This window comes from Vigna unguiculata, chromosome 10, assembly GCF_037176805.1.
Source record: "Vigna unguiculata cultivar grain cowpea cultivar isolate G323 ecotype 2 chromosome 10, ASM3717680v1, whole genome shotgun sequence".
Taxonomy (NCBI): domain Eukaryota; kingdom Viridiplantae; phylum Streptophyta; class Magnoliopsida; order Fabales; family Fabaceae; genus Vigna; species Vigna unguiculata.
In genome coordinates this window covers 37,080,879-37,100,430 of record NC_140801.1, presented here as the reverse complement: position 1 = coordinate 37,100,430, position 19,552 = coordinate 37,080,879, and the positions used below count along the sequence as shown (strand labels likewise).

The window sequence follows — 19,552 nt, the reverse complement described above, 5'->3', positions numbered from 1 at the left end:
CTTAGAAACATGGAATGTAATATTCATCCAAAATGAGAGTACTAAGTAATTTTGCAACAAGAGACATCTGACTGAGGTTATTTCATAAATATGTTTAATCATTCTGCATATTAGAATTATGGTTTGGTTGTGCATATGTTTTTCAATTTTTTTCTTTGTTTCAGTGTTACTATATTTTTATATAAAAATTGGGATAATTTGTTTGTTCAAGTATCTTTTGTGTTCTTGTGAGTGCAAGGTATTAATGAAAATGAAGATAAGACACAAAAAAGCATATGGTATTGGTTCAACAAGCAACCCACCAAAAAGAAAAAAAAATCATAATGAATATCAACCATCGAGCTAAAAGACATTAAACAAGCACTTGCTAGCGGCAACCTAGTATTTTTAATTTGTGTCTGAACATATTTAATTATTAAATTCTCTCTAAACTTGTTCTAATCATGTCCTCAAAGTATATAATTGAATGTTTGGATGGTCAACTAAGTTAGAATATATTTGAGCAATGATTTTCTTGTCTCATAATTGTGCATATAGTTGAGATAACTTATGGCATACATTGATTGTGAGATAATTTAATATGTTTATATATAGTCAGTCCTTGTTTAGCGTGAGAGTATGACCAGATTTTTGGATATTTGGATATGAAAGCATTTGAGTGTTGAAAGAATATGAGTGTTCTGAGCTTGAGAGTAGAGAGTTGTAAAGAAAGCAATTATTTCCATGAAATTGATTTTTGCCTGATTCTTGTTAATATAATCACATAATTGGTTATAAAGGATAAGGGCATGTGTTTGATATGTTTAAGCTACTTAGCCAAATAGTCAACCTTGATATATGTTAATTATATGTTATTACCCTTTTTAAGCCTAATTATTTCATTCTTTTACCCTTAGCCTTTAAAAAAATATATTTTGTGTGCAACTTAGCCAAAGAGAATATGTATATGTTGAGTAAAATAAAGGTATGAGATCATATCAATTTGGAGTAGGGTATAAGCACCCTATTAGGATATTAGATTGAATAAGTTCGGGATATGATTTTGTAAAAATCCTACCCTATGAAAAAGAAAAGAGAAAGAAGAAAAAAGACAACAAATCTCATGTGATAAAATGGGGTAGTGTTATGAGAAGTATATGAAAATTTTAGGGAAAATTATTTTGTAGGGAATACCAAGATACCATCAATTATTTGCATTTAGTTGTTCTCTTCAGCTTAATAGTGTTTTTGAATTCCAAAAAAATATATTTCTTCTAGCTAAGCCTCATTACAACCTTTGAAAGATCTTTTGATCTAACCAAAGGTGTGCATTGTGTAAATTAGATGATGGGCCAAAGTTGATGAAATGATTTTATAACATGCTCATTATGAGTGCTCATTTATAAACACTTATGTGCTGAGTGAAACACTAATTTTTTATTCAAGAATCTGTTTATTGTCTCTTATACTATTTTAAGGATTGAAGTGATTAAACAAAATAATGGCATTATATCTTTAGTTTTAAAGCTACAAGTGAAATTCTCTTTTGTTGAATGACTATGATTGATTTGAGATGTCATTTGCTCTTGCGTTAGTCTGATGGGTTGACTTGAGTTTTTATTACTTTATAGTTTTAAGATTTCATAAGGACATGAACAAGTTTAAAATTTGGGGTATTTTGATAATTGACATTATCATGTTTTATTCGTTTCAAAGATATGTTCACCTCTTCATGGAAATTCTAGCTTGTGTTTGCCTCAATTTCATCACATGTTGGTTTACACTTGTCTTACCTAGCAACACAACAATTTCAACTCTTTCATGTATAAATAGTTCCCTTCTAAGCACAAAGTTTAACCAACACTATTCATTTTAGATCATAGGAGAGAAAATACTTCTACCAGTTATACCAAAAACTCAAACATTGATCATGCCTTAAGTTGAGTCTTTGGATGCAAAAGCTTTATTTTAGATACTAGATCTTGGATGTATGATCAAAATTTTTTAAAGGATGTGTGACTACCTACACTTCCATCCCTTAATAGCTAAGTAATTGAAATTTCTATCATCTGGCTTGATCAAATGGTACTTATTTCCATCTCATACATAAGGTTATGGTACCTTCTTGGAAAAGGTAGAGATATGTATACTCTTGTCATGATTTAACATTGGAGGAAAAAAATATTCGTACCTTTTCTTATTTTCATGGTACCCTATATTTGACAAGTCTCCAATAACACAATTATCTTCACTAGATTCTGATTTTTCATGCAAATGCAAAACTACAAATATGTTATGCACAATTAGAATTAATATGCAATCCTTCAATAGAAAACTTCATGTTGCTTGTCAAACAAATATTGCTTTAGCAAATTCTGGTTAGAGATAACTCCAATTTGCAAGTGAACTTTCTTTGTGGTCCTTTATTTTATTAGGCAAAATTGAACCATGAGCTGGAAAGGTTGAGAATTGAGCTAAGACATGTCCAAGGACTTCATGCAGTATCTCACAATAAAAAACTAAAAGGATCCTAAAAGGTAACATTTATTCTCATATTGCTAAAAAAAATTCTACTACAAGTACAACAATTTAATGGGACCCTTACACCCTATATACCGAAGTTGTTTCTTTGTTAGGTTCTCTTTCTTTTCTTTAACATCAATAAAAATACATTGCCTTATTACAACAATTGGAAGATGAATACACCTTCTATATGCCTGCAACTAAAATCTTTGTTGGTATTCTCAAGTGGATTAACATCCTTTATTGCTTTGAACAGTTGAATGACCTTAGCAAGAGACTATTAGAAAAAACCATGAAAAAGAAGGAGGTTATTGTTAAGCAAGAGAAGGCAAAGGAATTAGCAAAACTCGAAATAGAGAAATATAATATTTTTTTATAGTGCTTGGTATTGGGTTGAAGTTTGTTGTGCTTTTTTATTTGACTATTTGATTTGATATTTGCATTATGACAAGTATACATGTACTTCTACATCAGTGGTAAGGCTGAAGTTTTGAAGCATGATGTTGCAAGAGGGACAATGATGTCAACTCTATAACATGGCACTTGTAAATGTTTTCCACATGCTTATCAACAAGATTATTTCAAAAGTTACCATATTCCTACACACTTTTTTGCACTTTGTTTAATACTGAATTTGATTTTCTAGTCTTTTGGCTAGGTTTGAGTCAAACCATATCATTAAGATAGAAGAACCTTAGTTGGGTATATATAGAAAAACATAGTTTGAGACAAACATCATTACATGTTTATTTTAAATCTCTATCTTAGTTTTATTTTTTAGAATAATTGCATAAACACTTGTTAAAAATACATTGAACATTTGTTCCCATGGTGTCTTTGTCTCGTTCTTTTTTTATCACTAATGGTTTAATAATTTACAAGTTGTTGTATTTGATGTATGAGAGTGGTTATTTAAAGAAAAATATTTATTATGTGATATAATTAGAATGTTCATTTTTTAAAAATAGTAAAAATAGTAATACTATTATTATCATCTTGCTGCAACCAAAATCGCGATAGAATGAAAAACAAAAAAAAGAAGGTATTTTAAAAATAGAGAGTTTGGAGTCGCCACCATAATTTATTTTGGAAAACTTCGGAAAAACCGAAAAGATAAATCATGGTCAATCAAATCAGATTTTTGGTCCGGGAGTCGGTTACATATTGCAATGGTGTTCGTACAATGTTTGTTATAAGATGATACCTTTAATTAAAAGTGCAAAAATATGTGGTTTTCAAAATATTTAATTTTTTCCAAAAAACAAGAAAACATTTTTTGAAAGGAAATAATTTTTTTTTTGTATTTTAGGGCCTGATAAGGATGTATCTCGCTCCTATGTATCCTTATTTACAATGTGCAATTAGGGTTACATAGTTCTTTATGAAAAAACTATTTGGAAAATGATTTTATTTTATTTTTCATTTTGAAAACCCTTTTTACATTTTTGTTATATTTTTTAATTACTTGAAAATTTGTGTCACATGACGAGAGTAGTCAGACAAAGACAAAAAAGTGAAAGAGAAAAATATTTTTTCATTTTTTATTATTTTTTTAAAAAAAGTGGTACAATTTAAGAGAATATATTTTTTCAATTGTCATTTTCCTACATTTTCTATTTTTTAAAAGTTATTTTTTGTTTTTGAATTTTTAAATTCATAATTCTTTTTTTTTAAGAAACAATGATATTTGTGAAAAAAATTGAAAACTAATTAAGAGAAGGGTAAAATAGAAACTAACAAGTGTGAAAGTATGTGCAGTGAAACATACAAGTGCAATGAGTAAAAATAAATAAAGGCCAAACAAAACAAAAAGATAACAATTAATGTATGGTGTGTGCAATGTAGAATAGAGGTACAGTAAGTATTATAGATACAATGTAGGGTAAGGGTGATGAACATGATGATTCTGTAAGTGAATCCAAAATGGAGAATATGAAGATAGGTGGAAGTACAAAAATGGTACGGGGTTTGGGTTTGATGGGACCGTTACAAAGCAAAGATGAAAACTTATACACACATTAAATGGAATAAAAACACATCATAACTAGGATATTCAATCAATATCATTGTATATTACATTCAATGATATACCTTTCATAACATATATATCAACTCAAGATAAAATAAGAGCCAAGGAATACTTGGAAGCTAATTATGTAGATGAATTTTCTCGTCAGTGTGCCATGGTAATGGAAAAGAAAGGGAAGTGTAACAATTTTTTCTTGTTTTCATATGACAGATTGTGTCTATATACACACATTGCAATACAAAAGTAATCCTAGCCTTAATTACAATGAACAAAATAAGGAAAAAATTGGTTATGATATATAGCAACACATTACAAGAATCAAATCACAACATAATATCAGGGATATTGATTCTAATTACTATCAGGATATTGATCCTAATTACTATCAAGGGTATTGTGAATGATGAAGTCTTAATAAATAATTAAAGTGATTTGTTGGTGATTAAGCTAAAGGTTTGTTGAATCTAGAATTGACATGAAGATCACAAAGCTTGAAGATTAGACTCAATTTATAGATTATATGACATAATATAGATGTATTTTTGTCTTGTGTTTGTTCTTTTCAATATGTTAAAAAGGGTTTTAACAAGTTAAAAGGCTTGTTGTATATAGTTTTGGTTTGAATGTATTCAATCAATTAAATTGTTATACAATCGATTGATTTCATTTAAGTGAAATGAAATCAACAGATTATATGGATAAATCAACCTGTTGAATTCACTTGTGACCAAGTTATATTAGCTGGTTATTTAGAGAGTGGAGTAAAAATTCATATTTGAGTGCGAAAATAGTGAAACGAACTTGGAAAACTCTCTTTTTCTCTAGATTACACAATGTGCAACTCGTGATTGAAAATCTTTGGATCTCCGAGCAAAGTTTTGCTTATGTTGAAGCATTGAAGAATTCATTTTTCGTTCGCTAGGGAGAGCCACCACTCATGTTTGGTTTTCTTGTGCTTTTAGGTGATTCCATGTCTACAAGTGGGATCTTGCAATGTAGGGGTTAAGGTTCTTGTGGGATTCAAGAATCTTGGTGCTTTGTTATATTCAAAAGTGTAATCTTTGATGGATTTTGTAATTCTTTTGATATAGTGCATGATCAAGCTCAGATTGTCCTAATAAACTAGATGTAGCCCATATATTGAGTGAACTAGTATAAAAATCATTGTGTGATCATCTCTCCCTTATCTTGTTCCTCTTATAAATCTCAAGAAAACTCATTAAATCAATCTTTGTAAGGTTTACATGTGCTTTTATGTAATCTAGTGATATAACTAAGTTTGGTATATTAATTGAAATCAATCTTGTATGATAAAGCATGTTATTTGAGTGATTTTGGTGTTTTTCATGTTTCTGCAGAATTTCCCACAATATTAGTGGTTGATTTTATATTTCAATTTGTTGAATTATACTATATGAACTAATTAGTCTATTGTTTCTATTTTTCAATCGATTAAAATGTATGGTCCTGCAACTATAAACCTCTAAATTTTTGTTCAATTGAATTCAAATAGAACGGATTTTTACAAGTTTTAATTAAACAATTTTTAAGTACTCAATCAATTCAACCCCCCTTCTTGACTAAGAAAGACATTTTAAATGTACAGTTTCGATTCGTATGTTGTTCCATAATGAGATAGTATGATTATTTGGTTGTGATTTTTTCTTGGTTGAAATTAACTTGTGATGAACCCTATAGAGTGAAGTTGTATTGTGAAATTGTATTATGAAGTGTTTGTAAAACATATAGTATGAGCTGCATTGATGTCTGATTGTGAAATATTTGAGAATTTGCATATAAGTTTGGAAAATTAGGTCCTGATTTGGTATTAATTTTGACATATAAAATGGATAAAAATATCAATTACAGCTAATTGAGCAAACTCATACACCTATTTTATTTATGATTTTGATGCAGACTCGTTTGGAAAGCCAAACCCTCACTAAGTGAGAGTGAAAAAATAAATTCATAAAGAGCTACAAACATTTTCAATCGCTGTAAAAGCTTGAATAAACAAGCTTATAGGGTTTGAGTCGTTGGGCAAGTGAAATGGTCGATGAGTGAGAACAATTTTAGAAAATATCATAGAAGGAGGGGAGATGTGGGTCGCTAAGTAAGTCTTGTCTCGCTGGGTGAATTTCCATGACTTTTTGTCCCAAGGCCTCAGTAGTTGGGCTAGTCACTTTTTTGCTAAGCGAGTATACCTCGATGGGTATGCACTCAGTGAAAAAGGAATTTGTTGAGCTAATCGGTGATGGTTTGATTCACACTTGGTGCTGAAAGTTGTGAAATTTTAATGGTGGTTAAAATGATAGTTGAATGGTTATGGTTTCAAATTATTAAAATATGTTGAAATAAGGGAATAAATGGTATAAGAATATTGTGTGAATTGTATGAATATGATTATTCCCAAGGAGGAATGTCATGTTAGTGTAGTGTTTACATCGGTTAGAAGTCTAGAGAGTCAAGTCATCCTAACTCTACTAAACTCATAGATTCATATAAAGAATGTAGTTTATGTGATGAGAGTTGAAACACGTTCCTAGTTATGACATGATTTAGTGTGAAAGAACACATTTATGGCTAGGCTATAGGGAACTAATCTTATCGTGAGGAATTTGATATTTTGGCCAAAAGGAGCCTGAGTAGTTACTATAATTCATACGAGGTTACATTATAGGTGTAAGACCTCATGAGTATTCAACTCGATGCATAAGTATTCTAAAAATTGAATCTATAATAAGCTATATGTCTATTAATTTTTATTAAACGAAAATATATGCTACATAAAACACTTGGATTGGTAATATTTCTTGAGCCATATTTATTCGTAGTTTATGTTATAAAATTCATTAGCTTACCTTCTTCTTGTTATTGTCTATTTTTCTTATACTATGATCGTTTGATATGTGTAAGCATATAATGATGCAGGTAGTAATGGAGCTCAATAATATGATGGTTGTTATATAGAAGATTAATTCTTTTGGTAGTGTTATGTGTATATACTTATTTTGTTTTGCATAAGTTCTCTCTTGTTTTGCATAAGTTCTCTCTGATATAGTTTATTTTAATTTTGTAATTAAAATAAAATATATCAGAGAGAACTTATGCAAAACAAGAGAGAACTTATGTAAAAGAAAATAAGTATATACACATAACACTACCAAAAGAATTAATCTTCTATATAACTACCAAAAGTATATATATAACTGCGTGTTGAAATTTAATATAAAATGTCTAATACATGTTTATAAATAATATAATCACAATTAGGTTGTTACAATATTAATATTATAATAATGATGAGTGAGAAGTGTATGTGTTATTTTTTTATGATGATAAAAATTATTATTATTATTATTATTATAATTATAAAATTAAGTATTAGTAATTTTTATAATTTTATTATAAATAATTTTTATTTATTTCGTAGATAATTTTATGATTAATAATGGTTAAGTCTAAAAATATGCTCAAATCAAAAGAATGATTAAATTTTAAAAAATAATTACTTAAAAATAAAATTAATAAAATAATAATTTAATTAAAAAAACCTTTATTTAAAGGATGAAATTGAAAAATAAATATGTACCAAAAACGATCTCGTTTATATTTTTCTTCTATCTTTTTCTATCTTTTAAGAATGCATGTATGATAACAATTTTTTACTTTAACTGTATTACAGAACCTAGAATCAAATTATATATTTGTTTATTTTTTAAGTTATTTATTTATACTTATATTATTTTTTATTTTACTTTTTTTTCTAAGTCAAATCAAAATTAATTTTAACATATATAATTAATTATATTAAATTATTTTTTATTATATATATATATATATATATATATATTTAATTTTTAGCATTATCTTTATTTTATTATATATAATAAACTACTAAATAAAATTTTGACTTGTTTTTTCCGCTTTAAAAATTATAAAATTCAATTTTTTTAGTGAAACTCTGAACTTAAATAATAAAAGAAATCTAGTTTATAAAAAAAAGGTATGAGGAGGTTTATATAGAAATTTTTAAATTGAATTTACTATAAAAAAATAAATTTTATATACAGCTATAGATATAAAAAAGATGAGTTTTTCTTAAAGAAAACCCTCCCTATGATTCCTTGTCTGATAAGTTTGTCATTAAGAAAAAAAAAGAAAAAGAAAACATAAAATAAATCTACAAAAGTAAAGAAAAAAGTGTCTCCTAAGTTTTCGTGTGCAGAGGGCAATTCGAGTCTTCAATTCCGCTTCCAACTCCACTCAGTCTTCTCCTCTCTCTCTATCACTACCTCCTCTTCACCACCGATTTCTGTGAGTTTTCATTTTTTCTTCTTTTAATTCGAGTTTCAATTCCCATCCCTCTCCTTTTTAATTAGGTTGTGGGGTTCTCAATTAGGTCGAATAATTGGTTTCCTTTGATATTAGTTGAGTCCATGAGTTTTTTTTTTTTTTTTTTACTCTGCTCAGTAGGTTTGTTTGTGGGTAGTTTAAACTTCGAGCTTTGTGATTTGTGGAGATAGCTACATATACCCTTTTCACTTGGATGTATAATTTTCTGAACAGTTACATTATTAGTTAATGTTGATATAATTACTGTATTTTTTTTTATGTAAGATTGGACCAGGATCAACCTCCAAAATGCATTTGTTTGATTTTCTTTTTTGTTTTTTAAAATTTAACGCTTACCTTGCTGGGTGTTTGACTGGTCATTCAAACTGAAATATTTCTTTTTTGTCTATCTTGGAAGTGAAAACTTACTATGGTACTTTTTGTTGATGAGCTGTAATACAAGATTTTGAATTTTTATGTGTGATGTGTTCTTGGGTAGGTGCAATGTTAATGAACCTTAATATAATGATTAGTTTGGATGATGCTAGTTTTCACTCATTTTGGCCTTGACTTCTTAGTGGTATTACAACTTAGTCATATTTCTTTTACCCTGAATGGAAGTTCATGCGACTTAGTCATATTTTTTATATCCTGAATGGAAGTTCATGCGGCTTCTGCGGCTCAATGGGCATGAGATATTATTTTTGCTAAATTAGTTTGGGTGTATCTTTAGGAACTTCAGAATAAATTTGCTTTAATTGTTTAAATCATTATGTGTGGGATACCAACTCAACAACCAAAAACTAATGTCACTTGTGCATCATGCTAGTCTTAGAAAGTTTATATCCTAAGAAATGCAGCTCGTAGTTTGTTTTTTTAAAACTTGATGTTTTGTGTTTGTGCATCAGGTTTAGGAACATCTTCGGGTGGGAAATGTTCCTTCGTTTCATGCCTTTTACTTTGCCCTCTTCATATGTCTAACTTGCATAACTTTTCCATTAAAAAATGTCAAGGTTCTTATTGCTGTCGAATTTTTATATTAAAGTTTCTTACTGAAGTTTACCGTTTTAAAAGCTGTTCCTAGTCTGGAGTATAAAAGATATTTTGGAGGATACTGCTATAGTTTTCATATGGATTATTTTAACAGGCATACCAGTATTCTTATCAAAAGTTTCCTAAACATTTTGAAAAAGGGAAAACAATTATAGCATAAATAGTAGTGTATGTAAAAACTTCCTATTCAAGTGAAAACTTAACTAAAGTAAACCTCACAGGAGCTTACAGTAGAACACAACTAGCAGGGTCTGCTTCAAGAAATAATCACCCCCAATTCCTTCCCTAATTGTATTATTACTTTTCTGCAGAATATTTTACTTTTATCCTTCTATTATTCTGTCTTGCCGCAAATAACTACATGTATAGGTACTATAACTTTATTTTGTAGATAATATTGAGAAGTTCAGCTGTGTTTTAAACATAGAGTCGTGTAATTTTTGTGATTTTCACAATTTATGTTGTTTTTAGAGAAAAAAAAAACCTCATTTTTTTAAAGGTGAGATAAAGCCACTTAGCCTCAAATGTCACAACTGTTTCCATATCATGAATGGTCCTGGAACATATCCGAATTATTTTGTGAATGTATGCTGTGTAATGAAAAGACTCCGTTTTATATATGTAATTTGAAATCTTATCCTGATATTCTTGTCTTTTGCTTCCTTTTATTTTTCCTAACGGAGTCCAGCAGCTCTATAGTTTTTGGATATAAATCATGTGTTTGACTCTTCTTCTTTCTGAGTGGTAATGCAGAGTAGGGATTTAGTGCTATCTAAGCCTATATTGTCAATCTAATGATTTTTTTTTTCCTGTAAAAACAAATGTTTGTTAGAGAGGCACTTCTGATATTTAGGACAGTGAGAACTGATTTTTGTTAAAAGAGCAAGAGGTTGGTGGTAACTCAGGAGTTTAGATAATTCCATTGTTATACTCTCTTTTAAAATTTACAATATTCCTATTAGCTTGTAGGGGGTATAGAGAAAGAAAAAGTACTAGAATGTTTTTCTTTCTGCTTCGACCTGGAAACTACTTGTTTAATTCCTTTCATTTTCCATGTTTTCTACTTTGCATAGGTCAGTAGTAGTCAGAGATCAAAATGTCACGAAGATATGATAGCCGAACAACAATCTTCTCTCCTGAAGGACGTCTTTACCAAGTGGAATATGCAATGGAAGCTATTGGGAATGCTGGTACTGCAATAGGGATCTTATCGAAAGATGGAGTTGTGCTGGTTGGTGAAAAAAAGGTGACATCCAAGCTGCTCCAAACTTCAACCTCCACTGAGAAAATGTACAAGATTGATGATCATGTTGCATGTGCTGTGGCTGGGATAATGTCAGATGCCAACATTCTGATCAATACTGCAAGGGTCCAAGCACAACGCTACACTTATGCTTATCAAGAGCCAATGCCAGTTGAGCAGCTAGTTCAGTCTCTCTGTGATACCAAGCAAGGTTACACCCAATTTGGTGGCCTTAGGCCATTTGGGGTCTCATTTCTGTTTGCAGGATGGGACAAAAACTTTGGCTTTCAGCTTTACATGAGTGACCCTAGTGGAAATTATGGTGGCTGGAAAGCTGGAGCCATTGGGGCAAATAACCAAGCAGCACAATCAATACTGAAACAGGACTACAAGGATGATATCACAAGGGAAGAAGCAGTTCAACTTGCATTGAAGGTTTTAAGTAAAACCATGGACAGCACAAGTCTGACTTCAGAAAAGCTTGAACTTGCTGAGGTTTTTCTGTCACCCTCTGGTAAAGTGAAGTATGAAGTTTGCTCCCCAGAGTCCCTCACTAAGCTGTTGGTGAAGTTTGGTGTAACCCAACCTGCAACGGACACTTCGTAGTTCAATTTTGCGTATCTTATCCATTTATGGTGCTTTTGGCACTATATGGCAGCTATTGGGTCAAACACATTTCAAGCTTAAACATTTTGGATCTCGGTACATCTGAGATTTTCAAGACAGATATATGGTCTTTGAGTTCCATTTGGTTAACCACTGTGTTTCCATGATTTGGTACTTGTTATTTGAATCAAAGTCTATAGGAGAACATATCTATAGCTCGTTAGCACTTTTTCTAAATTTGTGTTTAGTTTATATTAATTTCAAAAATATTTCTGATGAAGTTGACTAATTGCGATTATTTTTCTATAATAAACTAAAGCTAATACCTATCGAGATTATTAGAGCTATTCATGTGAGGAAAGTGTTTACTTTATTATTTGTTTGCAATAATTAGTGACTAGAGAGTAAATTATTTCGAGAGAATAAGTATTACATAAAACTATTATCATGTAAGAAACTATTACATGAAATACATTATTAAAATATAAGATTAAATTGTAAGTTTACTACTTTTAAATTTTTAATTTGTGGATTTTCTTTTTCAATTTTTACGATTTTATTCCTATTTTAAAAAATTATGTAGTTTCAATCTAATGTTAACTTTGATTGAATAATTTATTTTTGAAAAAAGAGTCAAATAGTTTCTTGATCATATTTTAAATGATATCTCAAGTTTATGGTGGAATTAAACCTAAATAAAATATATAAAATTAAAGATATATATATATATATATATATATATATATATATATATATATATATATATATATATTAAACCTGCATGTCGAAAACATGAGACTAAAAAGTGTAAAAATAAAATCCTGTCAACCCAAAGTAAAAAATGTTATAAAATCAGCGGTTGTTCATTGACTTCCTATCAAATATGATGGATTAGTATTGATTTATTTAAATTGTTTACATTAGAGGCTAAAACGCGAAAAAATAAAATCCTGTCAACGCCAAATCATTTTTTATTTTTTATTTTTTACATTCAATTCTTTTATAAGGGACAAAGAAAACGAAAATATTGTACGGAAAAGTAGAAATCACCTTGTTCAAACTTGGCAGAAAATATTCATGACTAGACCGATAGTCATCAAAAGGGGCTTCTTTCTGCACTTTCAAATATTGTTCAGTATCTTCAAATTAGAGTTTTGAACCTAATAAATTTTGTATCTATCTCGGTGATCGAAAGATTTAAAACATAAAAAAACCAAAAAATAATAATAATGAAACGAATGTCGAGATCCGTTTTAGAAAAGATATGAAATGGATTTCAATATATGTTTCACAGAACAAAAAAAACAATGAAATAGATATCGAGATCTGTTTCAGAAAAATGTGAAACGGATCTCGATATTTGTTCCACAAACAAACAAGAAAAAATAATGAAACGGATATCGAGATCCGTTTAGAAAAAATGTGAAACGGATTTCGACATCCATTTCAAAAAAACAAAAAAAAAATAATGAAACAGATGTTGAGATCCGTTTCAGAAAAATGTGAAACAAATCTCGATATCCATTTAAAAAAAAAAACAAAAAAATTAGTGAAACGAATGTCGAGATTTGTTTCAGAAAAATGTGAAACGGATCCTTTTCAAAAAAAAATAAATGAAACAGTTGTCAAGATCTGTTTCACATTTTTCTTTCAACCATTAAGGTCAAAACTGTAATTTTTGGGATACAGAAGAATGTTTGGGGTTCATGGAGAAACCCCCATCAAAAACTACAAAATGGGCGATCGCGGACAGTGTTGGACAGTGTTGTGGGCCGAGCCTGGAAGCCTGGAACATGAAAGAAAAGGACTTGGCCCATCTCCCATACTTAGAGGTTGTGATGAAGGCAACCAGGCTGACCCATCATCAACCATTCTTGCTCTGCCACGTGTTGATGCCGAGTGCTGAAAGAAAATTGGATTCCACATCCAAGGGTTCAACTCTCTTGGAGAAATTTTGGGCCATACCCGTGACCCAAAGTAATGGGCAGACTCATTAAAGTTCAGGCCCGAAGGTTCCTTCCTAGTGGTGAGAAGGAGGCAGTTTTTTCATGCACCTCTGACTTGCATTATCATAATTTTCATTATTGTTCTTTCGAAATTGTATAATCTGAAAATAAATTTAGAAGTTAAAAATAATATCTGAACTGTGCAATCTAGAAGAAAAAAATGGTTAAAAAAAACTTTTGAATTATATAATTTGAAAATTATTACTGGTTATACAATTCAAGTTATTTTTAACTTTCGGATCCTACATCTTAAATTTTTTGTTTTAAAAGTCTTCTAGATTGTACAAATCTCAAAATCATTATTGTTTTTTAAATTAAAAAAAATATTTTTTTACTATATTAGTTATAATTTTTAAATAATATAATTTTTAATTTGTTATAGCTTTTGGGATATTTATCTACTGGATTACATCTCTAGACTCAAATATAAATTAAAATAAGTTGGATTTTAATGATATAAAATAATTTCAATTAATTAAGTTTGATATGAATACTTCTAATTTAATTCAAATCTAAAATCTATAACAAATACGATTAAATATAATTTCACTTTTTTTTTTTGCAGATTTGAAAAAATGAAATGAACTTAAATATGTAAGCAAAAACAGAATATGATCCTAATATTAATTCTAATGATCGATCATAAATAATATCCTATACTGATCATCATGCTGTAAAAAGTAAATGGAAGCGCCATAACGATTATATTTCCTCTATTAGAGGACTACTGATCCAGCGATCTTCCTCCTATAGAGCACATTTATTTTTCCTTTAGTTTTCTCTTTTGATGGGATAGAGAGAAAGGATCAGGATCTTGAATAGTACGTAACGACTCTCTGGGTTCTCAGAAGGGGACCACCACCATTTATAAACTGTAGTCAAATATTTAATTTAGTCAAATCACTTTATTATTTGACTTTATAAATAATGGTCCTAACATCTTTAATTATGTATCATATATATGTATGACCCAAAATTACTAACAAAATATCGTTAATCAATCTGAAATTATATTTTTTTAACCATATTTGAAGTTTGAATAACAGAGCATTTAACATTGTTTCCCAAAAACAAACAATTGTGCTACCAAAATGTTCATGTATTTGTTTTGAATCACTTTTGCGCAAATTTTGAAATGATGTTTATTATAGGCTTTCCTCATTAATGTAAGAACTGTTTGTTTAATTATCTATTTCTTTACTTTTCTCCTTTAAAAATGTTTCATAACAAGCGTGCAATAAAATTGTTTTTACATAGTTCAATATATTCTGCGAAAACTTCATCTCTAAACACTCAAAGCACATGTAGCTTCAAATTCAAGATACTCATCCCTTTATAGCTAGTCGTTCTCTTCAAACCAAATAGGAGTTGTGCATGTAAAAAATACCTTGACACTCAAATCAGTCAAGTACGTTAAAAGGTAATGCAATAAGTAATGACCCTAATTAAACATGGAAATCTCGTAAAGTATGTGATTATTTGGGCAATTCATTAAACTAATTAAAAGACTACCCATTATCTTTAAAAGAAACTACATGAATCAACAGAATTAAAAAAAAATTCATTATTAAATCTTAATTTCAATCCTTTTTAACTTTTAATTTGAGAATTTTTAAGATTTTTATGATATTTTCAAATACATATATTTGATTTTAATGAAATGTAATTTTTTCTTAAAGAATTTTTTTAGCAAAACATCAAATAATTTATTGACGATATTAAAAAAATTATAATTACATATAAACATCAAGAAAATAAAATTATTATTACAATTTGCGAAAGTCGTGGTTTTGTGAGTTGCGACCTTGTTTAGAGATAGTATGAACGAACATATTAGCGGTTTGTTTTTTTTCCGCAAAATTTCTTGTCAAAATTGTGGAAACTATTTTTGCTATTGAACATTTTCAAGAGACCGACTTTATATATGTTTGGTTATAAATTGATTTTATATTAATATGTTATGTAAGACTTGATAACCTTTGTTTGGTCTCTCAGAGAAAGATTGAGAAAATATTTGTAGATATGTACAAGATTAGAGTTTGAGTATTATCACATTTTTAGAGAGTAAAATCACTATGCGAATAAGTTGAATTTTTTAAAATTAGAAAAACAATTCATTATGAATGGTATAACATTATGTCATTTGGGATTGCTCTTAATTTTTTTCATAATTGATATAATTTTCTTATGTTTAGAACAATTTAATTTCTTTTGAAGAAAGTTTGTTATGTATTTTTTGTTCATGAGTTTGGTTTGGTCTTCCATTTTTTTGTTGTCATTTTTCTATTTTAATAATATTTTTTATATGATAATTAATATGTTTTGAATGGAATTTAGTTATGATATATCATAATACATAGTGATGCTTACTACAACTTCATAAAGAAAAAAAATAATATATAATCGCATGAAAAATTAAATGAGAACTAAAACTATATTTGAGTTTTAGGAGCCAAAGTTAACATGAGATTTCAAAGAGTAGGAGAGGCAACATTCTTTACACTTCAACTCTGCCCAACACATCAATGAAGAACGTTACAAAGCAAAAGCAAAAAGAAAAACTTGGCATGCAAAATATACTACCTTTCAAACTTAATTTTTTTTTTCTTTTGTCAAAAGTTAGTCATGGATTGAGAATATAAGCATAAAGAAGCTCATTCCACACATCAGGTACACCAGGGAGGCACCAATGTATGCAATCAGCATAAGTTTTTGGGTTTGATAACTGTTCTTCAGTTAGAGGATCCCATTGCTTTCTATAGATTGATGGGTGCCCTTCTTTCCTATACTCTGAGAGCTGTGTGATGTTTAACAATTCAACTTTCAAGCCTCTTCCATTCAAATCTTCAATCACATTTTCCACCACTCTCATCATACTTGGATATGAACCATTCCCCCAATACCCTTCTTCACTAATTTTATCTCTCTCATTGTAACAATTCTCACCCTCAGCTCCTCCCCATTCATGTGCCCTGCATTTTTTTTAATATATGTTGCAAATTCACTTAAATCACAGTGTGATTATAGAGCTATAGAGCAATTGATATGTGCATTAACACGAGTGAAGTGATGCATTAGTTGAAATGTCGTTAATCAATGCATTGACATTATTGCATGTAAAATGCTTTAAACAATGTAACCTAAATAATAAACATATGTATTATTGATTATAATGTTGAGGTAGGTAATAAGGTTATTCATAATGATGATGGTGAATGAAGATAGAGTTTGTGACACTTACTTTTGGTGGGTTGGTGACATAGAAACAAAGAACAAGTTGGTCTTGTTGCGATTAATATGAACTTCCAACCAATCTGACCATGTTCTCAATGCCATTTCATACACTCTCACCATTCCTACCTTTTTCATTACCCCATTTGGGTCTCCAAATGAACCCCACCTGCTCATAGGTTACGCTGTCATTATTCAGATTAAGACACTTAATTACCATCTTAAGCAACCTCTTAACTTCTTTACTCTTAGTAAAAAAGCACACACAAGTGTAATGTTTTATAACTCACACTAAACCCACTAAATATGACAAAAATGAAGAAAACGAAAACACATTTCTCAATTATTTCTATTTATTTATTTTGAAACAATATTGTTTTAGATTTAAAAAAAAAAGGCAGCTTTATATTGAAAAAACGTTTTTGAAACCAGGGTAATAGAATTTAAGGAAAAATTGTATGTGTATACCTTTATTAATTTTATGGTTAATCGTTTTTGTGAAACTTTGATATATTTTGGTCCCTAAATTTTAAAAGTGATTGGATGTAGTTCTTTTAATTAAATTACGTCAATTTATTTTTATATGTCAAACACATTTTCTATCAAACATTGAAGCGAAAACGTGTCAAACAATATAAACAACTCATACTAGTTTGAAACATCAAAACTTTGTAACAAATAATTAAAAAGAATATATTCATTGACGACTAAAAATATACTTAACCTTTTAATAGTTCTAAAGTCTAATAAAAAATAATATTTATTCTAAACCTTTTTATATTTGTTGACGTTGAATAAATATTGAACAGAAAATGAGGTGTTTGTGTCATCGCTTCAATTTTAATTTTAGTTTTTTTTTGGTCTAGAAAGTTTGGCAAGTGAATTTTTTTTAATACATTTGAATCATACTAAAAAAAAGAAGCACAAAATGAGGAAACAAAAGTGTAGTTTAGCCTTAAAAGTGAATCAAACACACGCAAGTTGTTGTGGTTAAGACATGTTGTAGATGGAACCAAATTGGTGAAAAGAAGTGGAACAGATTGACATGTGAGAGTGGATAATTGGTGGTTGGAAATTGGAGTTGATGAAAAGACAATGATGGGTTGGTAAGATTTTACTTACAAAACATTCATTGCTTTCCTTCTCCACCATAAGAAAGTGTTGAACACCAAAATGTCTGCATCAGTCCAGTACTTAGCATGCTTCTCTATGCCATGCACTCTTACGGTTCGTTCAGCAACCCGGTGGTTCACAGGGTCATCTGAATTTGATTCTACCAATAATGGAGCCCAATAGAACTCGATCGTTGCATTGTACTCCTTCATCAAATCACAATAATGTCAAATAATTAATCACTAACAAATCTCATCTTATAGAGACATAGATACTTGAAATTCATAACGTTATTAACGTCTACCACCTACAATCTTGTCAACTACAATCTTATCAAGTATTTAAAATATATTTGATGTCGACTCGATGCGAGATTTATCGAGTATATCAGAACAGATTTGTGATGCGAGATTTATCGAGTATATCAGAACAGATTTATTGAAAAGGACAAAACTTTGAAACACTTACTTGTGCCTTGAAGATGTTGAGGGAGCCATTTGCAATGGTTCGCATGGATTTGAGAGTTGGGGGAATAGAAGATTCCACAAGGCAAACCATTGAAACCCATTGCCCTCTGTTGAGTGAATCCCCCACAAACACCATCCTCTTGTTCCTTAGCCTTTCAAGCAATGCTGTGGCATTGAACCTTTATTAACAAAGAAGAAGCCACATTCACAAACCTCAAAACACATTCTCAAACTTAATATCCAAGCATACATATGTAGCCACAAAAGAACTAATATGCATTTGAAGAACATAAATGTCGACAATTACCCTCATTACAACATTAAAATTTTCTTTATTTTTATAAACACTATGTAGCTATATCAAAATTTAAAATTTAAAAAATGTGATAGAGAGACCTGGGTAAGTCACATTGGTGAGGTTTCCACTTCCAATTCTGGTAGCTAAGGTCCTTCCTTCCAAACTTCTCACAAGCCAATTGATCAGACATGAAGGTGCACTGTTGCTCCTTGTAGAGTGGGTATGATTCATTATCAAAAACCCACTTGCCAGAAAAGAAGTCACATTTTGATAATGAATGTAACTTGGTTTTGTCTTGAGACCATTGTTCTCCTTCTTGTGTCAGATAAATGGCAGTGACAACTAGAGTGGTGGCTAAGATGGCTACAAGGGATTGAAAAATGTTTCTGATTCCCCAAGTGCTTCCTACTACTATCTCATGTGCCTTTGCCATTTACACTACTCACTTTCATCTTTCTTCTTATCACATCTCTTCCTCCCTTTTCAAGCTTCTTCAAACTGGTTGGTGAGATAGAAAGTATATAGCTTTATCATGTATTGCTAAATTGTGAGGAGTAGTAGGTGGAGCATGATTCATCTAGAAGCTTTTGCATGTTGTTGATACACTCATATTTTCATGGAAAAAAACCCTAATTTTTATATCACTCACTTAGAGTTATAAAGAATTTT

The 19,552-nt window shown here is 29.8% G+C and overlaps 2 protein-coding genes across 4 annotated transcripts; one reads left to right on the top strand and one right to left on the bottom strand.

Annotated features, from left to right (window-relative positions):
- The first annotated feature begins 8,689 nt into the window (after positions 1–8,689).
- On the top strand, positions 8,690–12,048 carry LOC114167502 (proteasome subunit alpha type-4). Of its 3 annotated transcripts, none has more exons than XM_028052600.2 (2): positions 8,690–8,848; positions 10,993–12,048. In XM_028052600.2, the coding sequence occupies exon 2, from the start codon at positions 11,016–11,018 to the stop codon at positions 11,766–11,768; it is 753 nt and encodes a 250-aa protein (XP_027908401.1). In that variant the 5' UTR covers positions 8,690–8,848; positions 10,993–11,015; the 3' UTR covers positions 11,769–12,048. The 3 variants fall into 3 exon arrangements, with proteins under 3 accessions (XP_027908401.1, XP_027908402.1, XP_085523754.1); XM_028052601.2 differs by having other exon boundaries at positions 8,711–8,848; positions 10,998–12,048; XM_085667628.1 differs by lacking the exon at positions 8,690–8,848 and adding an exon at positions 9,776–9,879.
- Positions 12,049–16,189: 4,141 nt separating this feature from the next.
- On the bottom strand, positions 16,190–19,471 carry LOC114166523 (protein trichome birefringence-like 34). Its single transcript, XM_028051270.2, has 5 exons — positions 18,982–19,471; positions 18,587–18,764; positions 18,128–18,324; positions 17,016–17,174; positions 16,190–16,746 (listed from the first exon to the last, which is right to left on the bottom strand). Exons 1-5 carry the CDS (start codon positions 19,314–19,316, stop codon positions 16,398–16,400), a joined length of 1,218 nt encoding a protein of 405 aa, XP_027907071.2. The 5' UTR covers positions 19,317–19,471; the 3' UTR covers positions 16,190–16,397.
- Positions 19,472–19,552: the final 81 nt, after the last annotated feature.